The 10566-nt window shown below is 34.3% G+C and overlaps 1 protein-coding gene across 1 annotated transcript; it reads left to right on the top strand.

Annotated features, from left to right (window-relative positions):
* The first annotated feature begins 1168 nt into the window (after nt 1–1168).
* LOC123504855 (peptidyl-tRNA hydrolase 2, mitochondrial-like) lies at nt 1169–10566 on the top strand. The gene is made up of 4 exons (XM_045255756.1): nt 1169–1705; nt 4575–4667; nt 6846–6935; nt 7656–10566. The coding sequence occupies exons 1-4, from the start codon at nt 1523–1525 to the stop codon at nt 7848–7850; spliced, it is 561 nt and encodes a 186-aa protein (XP_045111691.1). The 5' UTR covers nt 1169–1522; the 3' UTR covers nt 7851–10566.

Here is a 10566-nt window from a genome sequence, read left to right as displayed (position 1 = left end):
TAATATTCAGAAATCAAATAAAAATGTTGTTATTTAGTCCATTTAAGTTATATTATGGTATGTATTTTCAAGAAAAAGTTGTGAAAAAAAACTTGTTTTAATCAGTGATTTATTTCACTGAAAAATGCAGGAAAACAAAATCAGAAATGGAACACCACCAATCCTGCACCCAGCAGGACAAAGCTGGATTCCCACTGAAACCTGTAGACATTTCAAAAGGCTAGCTTTATAATGAATGATCACTTCATTAGTAAGCCATAAACTGAAATTAAATGTTTATATATATATATATATATATATATATATATATATATATATATATATATATATATATATATATATATATATATATATATATATTCAGTTTCAGTTTATGGCTTACTAAAGAAGTGATCATTCAGTATTATATAAAGCTAGTCTTTTGAAATGCCTACAAGTTTCAGTGGGAATCCTGGCGTGTCCTGCAGGGTACAGAAATGGTAGTTGTCATTTCTGATTTGGTTTTTCTGCATTTTTCACTGAAATAAATTAGTGATTAAACCGACGTTTTTTTTTTTTTTATTTATTTATTTATTTATTTATTTTTTTTTTAATACATAACATACAAAACTAAAATGGCCTAAACATTTTCATCTGATCTCTACTCATTATTATTGATGTGTTTAGGTAGGACAAATTTCCTTACCACCCTGATATATCAATGAACCATATCAACACCTGTTTCATGCGTATATTGGCAATGTCCTAATATACACGTCCCTCCTGCTTTCCTCATTTCCCAGCTCCCCTTTTGCAGCTATCACGCAGCTAATTTGACGTCACATATATGAAGACATGCTATTGGTCAAGGAGAAGGGAGAGAAAAAGAAATAATATAGATAATACATGGAAGGAATGAGATTAAAAAAGGAGATAGAAAATGGATAATAAGTGGAGGAAATGGAAATGAAACAGGAGATAGAAAAAAATGAATGATAAATAGAGAACATAAGAATAAAATGAGATAAAAAAAAATGGATGACAAATAGAGAAATAATAGGAAATGGGAATGAAAATGATAATGAATAATGGAATAGAAGGAAATGACAAAACTAGAATAAAAAAAAAAAAAAAAAACTAATAGGGGAAGAGGATAAGGAATAAGGGAAAAGGAGGAAATTGGAATGACAATATGGTAACGAATAATGGAATAGGAGGAAATTGTAATAAAACGGCAGAAATAGATTAAATATATAACGAATAGGAGAAAGAATACTAGTCTAATTTTTCTTTTTTTCTGCTTGTGTCTTTTTGTCCTTTACAGGAGCTGCCGATCCAAAGGCTTGACTCCGGAGCGATCCCGAGTCACCGAGAAAAAGAGATAGTATAGATAATACATGGAAGGAATGAGATAAGCCGATCCAAAGGCCCGGCTCAAGAGTGATCCCGAGTCGCCTGTACTATTAAGATCAAGATTAAGACGTGCGCCGTTAAAAAGAACTATCTTTCGCAACGTAACGAAGAGCAAAACAACGTGTCCACAATGATAATACCGGCACTGTCAGACGTATTATGTCAACCAGGGATGATGGTAGGGGTTGGGCTGGGCATGTGCATAGGATTTTTCGCTCGTGGTTCTTTTTTGAGTGACAACGGAAACCCAGAGGACATGATGGACAGCGGGGGTGGAGGCGCAGATGACTCGGAGGACGAAGGGTGGGACGAGGTGAGTCTACTTGGAAGTGCAGGGATTACTTTATATTGTTTTATTACTAGGGTCAGTTTGGTTATCATAAGAATATATGTGGATAAGGAGTGGTGGACCCAGGTGTGGGAGCCCAGGGGTTTGGACGCTTCCATTAGCATGTTTATTCTTTATTAAAAAATTCAGACCCTATTCTTGCAAATAATGGTGCTCTACAGGGCTTCTTAACTGTATCAGACTGATTAATTATCCTCAGTTACTGGGTATATTTGTAATTCAATTTGGAGATGGAAATGAAAAATGTAAATTATCACAATTTTAGTCATTGTGTAAACAAGAGTCACCTCTGTCATAATTTTAGAGATTTACTGCATTTTAATGCATTTCTGTAGGGAAAATTCTTTTGAGATATGAACAATTTGAAATACGAGCTCTGTCACGGAATGAATTAAACTCGAGTTACTTTTGTATGAGGCACAGTATGTTAGAGGGGGATAACCCTCAAATCTAGAGGATTTGAGTAATAGGCCAGAACTCGTTGTTAAAGGGTGCAATTATCATGTGAAAGGGTCAGGCAGAGGAAATATGACCATCCTCATCATTAAACTAAAGCCTAAAGTGACCTGATTTTATCCGTAGTGTTGATCAGATTAACTCTCCTGTACACAAGAAAGGGATATATATATATATATATATATATATATATATATATATATATATATATATATATATATATATATATATATATATATATATATATATATATATATATATATATATATATATATATATATATATATAAAATACGGGCAACCCCTGCTTAGCGAAGGGGTTACGTTTCTAAAAAAACCTTCGTTAAGTGAAACTTCGTTACGCGAACCGATTATAACAAGTTTAACCCCTGACTTGAACTTCCATTGAGAGTAAACAAAGCGAGAGTGCATCATAGTACAGTGAAAGGTTTAATGAAAGTAAAAATTATGAAGTTAAACATTTAGGCAGTTTAATTTAAGTCATTATAATGTACACTAATATGTACGTACGTAACTTTATAATGTTGATGATCTTAAATTTATGAAGGGAGGGAGAGTGAAATGGGAAATACATTAACCTGCAACCTGTGGAATGTAAACAAAGGGTGCATCATTGTATCACATCCAAAACTTGTGTACCACATTTCCACAAGGCTTTCCATTTTATCCATTGTAGAGTCACGAGTTCAGGTGGTTCTTTTAGCTTGCAAGGAAGATACGGTCTCATCAGCCTTCTTAATAGAGTCTGCTGACTTGAAAATAGTAGAGACAGTAAGTAGATGGAGTCAAGATGGTGGCGAGCAATGCTATTAGTTTTCTCGCCTCTCTCGTGTCTGTGAATAATATCCAGCTTCACTTCGAGAGTAAGAGACTTCCTTGTCTTCTTAGCAACACTAGGCGACATTGCAAGGCGTTTTGGTGGTAAGTTGAGCGAGGGAAGACGAACTGCTGCTGATGCTGTTATTGTTTTGAACACAGGGAGTGAGTGGTGCGCGTGTTGTCCACGAGAGATGCTGTTGTATTCAAAAGCCTGTTGGCTTGCGTGATACAACGGTGCTTTCAAACTTGGAAAAAATTACCTTGATAAAACTTCGTTAAAGAGAGTTTGGTGTTTGTTAAACGAGCAGATGGTAGTAAAATAAAACCTTCGTTGTAGCGAAATTTCATTGTGTGAACCTTCGTTAAGCAGGGCTTGCCTGTATATATATGATAAAAGTCTGTTAATGAGAACACCAATTATCCAATTTCCACAATAGTCCAAATTTTTTAAAGTGAGATGAGAAAATTAATTTATGGCTAAAATTAGGTCTCTGCAAATTCAAACCAGGGACCAGATGTACCCTACCGACAAGTAGATAGAAGCCACTACCAATGCTCCTGTACCTTACTAAGTCCAGAACAATAGATATTACAATGCAATAGTTAATTTCTATAAGCACTGTATGCTGTGCCACAGGACTTAAGGTGCGTATTTATGAGGAATTGCATTGTTGTTTATTGTGAGTGATGGGATGTACATTGGTGTTGATGATTATCACAGAAAGAGTGCTTGTTGATTTGTTAGAAGCTATGTTAAGTCTATTTGTGGTGTGAAAAGCTAGAACTTAATTAAGGAATGTTTGTAAGAGGCTGTCGCTACATTCAGATGTGTAAATACGTGTGTAATGTTATATGTGTAAGACGCTATGGTCAATTTTCAGTTTCACTGATATGTAGTGATCTGTAACCTAATTGTACATAGAAATATGTGTAAAAAAAAAAAAAAAAAAAAAAAAAAAGCCTATTACATGAAAGAAATCAGTGTAGGGAATTTTTGGCAACACTGCTCTTTTAATAACACAACAATGCTTGTGGCAGCTGCCACAGCCACCACCACCACTGTCAGAGGTGTAATTTATGTGTTTTCAGAGTTGTTTTTTTATGTGATTTTGTTGATTTTCGACCTCTCCTGCAATGCATGTCACTCAGTTTAGTGTTCCATCATCCTAAAATCCCAATTTCCCACAGGTCCCCAAAGATTGCTGGGGATGAGAGGTTGGCATAAGTTGAAAAGAATCCTAACTTGAAAACTATCCATTAGAGAAGGAAATGATGTAGAACATCAATCAGTTCCCTATTTGTCTCACTAGAGAAACATAAGCAGGATGAGAAAATATTTGGATGAACAAAGTAATATGGAGGTCCTAGCATGCTGACATTTTCAGGAATACATCCTGATAATATGACAAAATCGATAATCTGATACTCTCCTGGTCCTCTGCTCATTGAATTAATGGACTTTTACACAAATAAAAATTCATCCCAGATAGCATTGGCAATTTTTAATTATTTACAGCTCCTATTACTTTTTTTTTCAGGATGGATTTCTTGCTGAAGGATCTGGGGAGATGAAATTAGTTCTAGTGGTTCGCACTGACCTCAAAATGGGTAAAGGCAAAGCTGCAGCTCAGGTATGTAGACACTATATTGTAAGCCTCATGTAAAATATACTCATGTTTAGATATTTCTGTATTTAAATTTTGAAATTGAACTTGGATAAAACATATTTCTGGTAATACTTGTACAGACCATTTTCTTTCAGCCATCACACCCACTATCTCCATTCTTTCCAGTCTCTTCTTCAACTAGGACTAATCTCCCTCCTTTTCAAGTTTTCCTGACACTTGTTCATATAATTACCAAATAATTTTATATTTCTCGCCTTTACAGCTGCACTCATTCATATCCACACATGCTTTATATTATTTCTTCACACTGTCCTCATTATCTGACACACTTTCCCCTCATGTGCCTTTATGTATTTTCATGTTAGTGGACAATATGATTGCACATGTCTCTTTTCACTTTTTTTTCTTTTCTTCTCTACATCACACCACACACCACTCTCCTAATTCATGCAACACATTATTTTTCATTTTTTTTTTTTTATCTTCACAACACACCACTTTTCTCTAATTCATGCAACACTTTTTTTTTTTATTCCCTTTTGAATTATTGTGTTGCCCACCACTTGACAACATTTCATTTCTTGTATCTACAGTTGCCTCATTTTGTCACTGTATTATTTTCTTTCTCATCTCTATTATATAAATTTCCATAATGTTACTCGTACTAAGTGTGGAACATTAGATTATCTGTTGAAAAGCTGCTGCAGTTTCTTAATTGCAGCAGCTTTTCATTGACAATGGTTTAAATTAAGTACAAATAAAAAAAAAAAACATGCAATTTTAGAACACCATATTAGGAAATGAAAATAGAAAAGGGGAAACATGAATGGACAAATTATAGAAGTAGTGCATAAGTTTGATGTTATGCAGGCATGGAATTAGTAAAGGAAGACAAGAAGGAAAACATTGCAGAGAAGATAAGTGCAGGGATCTTTGGGGCATATGATAAGGGAGATAAAAATGGAATGAAGGATTTAGAGTGGAAGTGAGTTATTTATGATAGAATAGGATGTATGGTGCAAGAAGGGCAACGTTACTGTAAATGAGTTTGGTTTCATGGAAATAAGAAGGAATCAAATGACAAGAAAGAAAATATACTGCAGAGGTGAGGTGGATGCTATAGATGTTAAAGGAAAATCCCTCTTCTATAACACTAGAAGACACAATGTTGAAATACAGAAGAAAGAAAAGCAATTTTTTATTTATTTATAATTTTTTTTTTTTATGCTAAGGCCTATAGCACCTGTAGGTATACTTGAAGAGTATGCATAGCAAGCACTGTTAAGCTTCCACCCATTAATGGTGCAGGCAATTTTATTTATAGTGGTACCCATATTAGGGCCCATATCACCACCCAAGTGCATCTTTGGTGTAACCACCCAGAACCTGGGTATCATGGTGATGTGTACGTAGGTAACTTTAAACTACTCAACAAGTGGCATAGTTTCAAGGCGATACGTGGTGGGATTTGAACGTACGCTGTGGACATCTGCCCGATCCCACGCTCACCACCTTATTCACTACACCACCACCTCCCCTAAATGATGAAATGAGCAGTGTTACAGTTTATTGTTATGAACAAATTGAAACTTTCCATTCAAAGGGTTAAGCCTCAATGTAGAATAGATTATATTAGATTATAAATATTAAGGTCATTAACTATTGATGCCTAGCCATACTTAAGTGATGGTGAGACTGCCTCAGGGCTTGATTAATTGCTTCTTGCAATCTGACTGGACTATCATAAATGAAAGAAAAGTCACACAAGAAGTTGATGAAGGAAATATTAGACTATAAAAGTATTAGGAGCTCGTGCATGATTAGTAACTGAGATTGTGGTATCAATAAACACCAAAACTGTTAAATTGTCCTTAAATGTGGATTTCTCCACAGCTTGGGAAAATACAGCAACATGTGTGTTCAGGTTGGGCTATTCCTTTCTCTTAGCTGTATTAAAAGGTCTACTGTATTAAGGGTAGAATGCAAAGTGAGGTAGTCTTGGAACTTGGAGACAGCTCACCATGTATGGTCCTCGGAGTCAATGATAAATGAGGCAGCTTAGTAAATTAGTTTCAATATGTAGTGTTATCCTTTATTTTACTATAATTTCTTGTAACCATCTAAAAATTTATATACCAAATATATGCCTACAAAATTATATTATTGCTATTTTTTTTTCAGTGTTCTCATGCTACTCTTAAAGCTTACAAGCAGTTGCAAAAACGAAACAAGAACTTGCTAAAAGCTTGGGAAATGAATGGTCAACCAAAGGTAAGTTTTCATAGATTACAAACTTAATTTTTACTTCATAGATAGAAGAAAATATTATACTAGGCTTTCGTTTCAAAAATTTGTGAACTATCCTAAATGTGACAAATTCTCTACATAAAAGAAATGATTTAATAATGACTTCATAAAAATATGTTTAAGATTGCAAGATGTAGGGCAAATCACTATCATCCACACCTACTATACCAACTCCAGAGAACTCAACAGAAAGTGTAATATCAACTCTAGGTCACCTTTCTACTGCAGTTCAACAGTCACACTCTGCATCCATATATTAATAACCTTTAAGACTGACACAGTAAAATAAAACTTTGTATTGTTGAGCATTGGGATTTGTAGTGTGGTACAATTTTCTTTACAAGACTATACATTCAAGCTGTGACTGTGACAAGGTAACAAGATGAAACCATAGGATAGATTACTGTGTGTTGCAGTAGGAATCTTTCATCAAAGCAATAACATACAGTTGAAAGAACTGGTGATATTACTTGATGGTATTTAGTATACCTCTTCATTCACTAGAGATTTTGGAAGAAAACAATGCTGCTCTTTGGTTTGCCCATGCTTACTGTTTCTAAGGCATTGATAAGATGTCCTGAGTTGTGACTTGATTTGAATATTATCTACATTTTAGTTTACTTCACAGTATCATTATTAAGAAAATAACTGTAATTAACTTTTCATTCTTTGAATTTGATACAGGTTGTCGTAAAAATAGATGACGAAGCTTCTCTAATGGACCTATCAGCACTGGCTCGGGAGGCAGGCCTGACAGTGAGTGTCATCCAGGATGCTGGCCGTACCCAGATAGCACCTGGGTCTCGAACAGTAGTTGGTATTGGACCTGGCCCAATTGACGTGATAGACCAGGTGACCGGGCATCTCAAGCTCTATTAATTATTGGATACTAAAAATATTTATTTTTTTGTTATCATAGACCACCCTAGCTCATAGAACAGTTGTGCACTTGAGCTTGAGAAAACTTTATTATTGAACCACATTGAAGTACACAACAATTGTGCAGTATTTGAGGTATTGATTCAACTAAGATTGGGTCAAAATAGCAAAGCTCATAATCATAAAAAAGCATAATATTTTCTTGTGATATGAAATGCTTCTTAAGATCAAAATGGCTAACATCTTGCATTAAATTTCTTCACATCTCCATTTGTGCACAGAGTTACCATATTTGATGGCTCATAAAATGCACCTTGTCTCCAAAAAAGAGGCTCAGAAAATGAGCCTGCGCTCTGTGAGGCCAAGGTTCAGCATTGAGGTGATGGTTGGTCTATGACAACAGAGGGTCTAAAAAATCCCAGACATCTTTGCATATGTAAACAAAGTAATGATTGGTACTATACCACGAAAAAATTTGTTCTTTCAAGGTACCAATATATAATAGGTCATACTTACACAGTCAGAAAGAATTTGCCTAAGTGACTATGCACCATGCATTTCTTGTAGCAAAACAAAACATGCGGTTGGTGGTCTTGATCATGACACGGGCAAGCTTCATTGTGTTCTTTACAGTGTGATGCCATTACTCCTTAAGGTAAGACATTTTCATACAATCCAAATTGCACCTATCATCATTCTTACTTTGCATACAGGTAAAAAAAAAAAAATAATATAAAAAAAAGATTAAGATTATTAGCCTTGATTAAGATTATTAGCCCTGTAGTGTCTGACTCTCTCACAGTTGCTGTCGATGCTATATGACAGGTACATGTTTACATCTCACTAGTCACAACAGGATTGGTGCGTAGGCAACTAGCAAAGATCAAAGTTTTTAAATGGAAAATATTGGGATCTAATAATGATCTAAATGCATGGGAGAGTCTTCAATGTCAGGTGAAATCCTTCACTTCATATTCAGAGCTTAGATATATATATATATATATATATATATATATATATATATATATATATATATATATATATATATATATATATATATATATATATATATATATATATGCTTTTCACTGTCTGCCAAAACTGGATGTTTCTTATGAGCCTATGCATCTTATGAGGCATCAAATATGGTAGATAACTTGAAAAAATTCAAATTTCAATCAAAAGGAATTTTGATGTATAGCTGACATGGCTGCTGCTATCACTTGTCTGAATATCCTATTTTCATCATATGGAGGTAAGGTCCTGTTTTTATAGTTAAAGCCAGAGCTTAATGTTAGATAGCTGTGCATATGGCTTGGCATTTGAGCTTGATGTACAAATCATGATAATGAGGCACTTGACACCACATATTGTTAATATAATTGTAAATTAAAGCCTTAATGTCAGGACTTTCTGTTGTCGCATTTGACCGGATATATTTCCTAACTGTCCTTTTTATAGTGTTCAGCTACATCTGTTATCCTTTTAGGATCCTAGTGTGATCATTCCATTAGAAATTGTGCATGTCTTGTTATTTATTAATTTATTGGCTTCTTTATAGTATAAATTGTTTGTGTTAAGAAACATAGTTGTGCATTTGGTTTCTTAATATTAAATCCTGAATTAACCACCATGAATATGACTACAGGATTTCTGTGAGCAGATTAACAATGAAGTTGACTCGTTAAAACATTTCATGTATCATGAAAGCTGAAAAATATTCTTGGTGTAGTGTAAGAATACCACTGCATTGTCAAGATGTTAATAAATTTTATATACTCAGAAGTTGAGTTCCTTTCATGACTGCATATGTATGCATATGTATTATCAAGACAAACCGTGGCTTTGACTGTGATAATATACCTTTATGTCCAGCTAATGAATAGTTTTCCCCTTACATATGTATTAAGTATTGAAAGAAGATCTGTCAGTTGCTATAATTTTCTGGCCATGAAATTTAGATATTACTTGAACATTTAATTCAGAATGGATTTCAAAGTCAGGCTGCTAAAAATCTTGGTGATTCATTATGGTATCAGAACTACTTGTAGCATATAAGTATTGCTGCAATATTGAGTGAAAGACTAATATGGTTTGATCTCTTAAATCTTTAAAAATATCTCCAGTGTCATCTGGAGATTTTGAAAGTGTCATCTAAGGAGTGAAACAGCTATTTGCACAAGTGTTTGGATGAACCCAGAAACAGTTACACACTATCCATTTGACACATCCCTCTGGAGAGAAAATAACTCATCAGTGATGTCACTCTGCTGATTGGAAATTGAATGGCGATGCCAAATATTCTTCCATGAGATATGAGAGAATTGTCATTATTTATGGGGCAACAACACTCTCCTGTCTGATGGAAGGATATTTTACAGTTCCAGTTAATCCTCTTGACAGAGTTATGTCATTGATGATGCTCTCTATCTTAAGACTGATATGTGAACTCAGCCTGAACTTTAGTCATTGGATCAGTATCATAACTTGATAGAATATCATTTTATACCTTTTTGCAGTATCAGTTAATAGCAACACATGGTGCAGCACAGCAGTTAGGACTTCTATCTTGTTGAATGTCAGTGAAGTTCATGTTTACTGTCACCTAGTGAATACTGTTGAATTTATTCAGAATTAATTTTTGGTTATAAAATATGTATGTACTGTACTTTTTAACTAGAAGCTGTGCATCACAAAATAAATAATATATAGTACA

The sequence above is a fragment of the Portunus trituberculatus genome, chromosome 17, assembly GCF_017591435.1.
Source record: "Portunus trituberculatus isolate SZX2019 chromosome 17, ASM1759143v1, whole genome shotgun sequence".
NCBI lineage: Eukaryota > Metazoa > Arthropoda > Malacostraca > Decapoda > Portunidae > Portunus > Portunus trituberculatus.
This window is presented reverse-complemented; position numbering and strand designations above follow the sequence as displayed.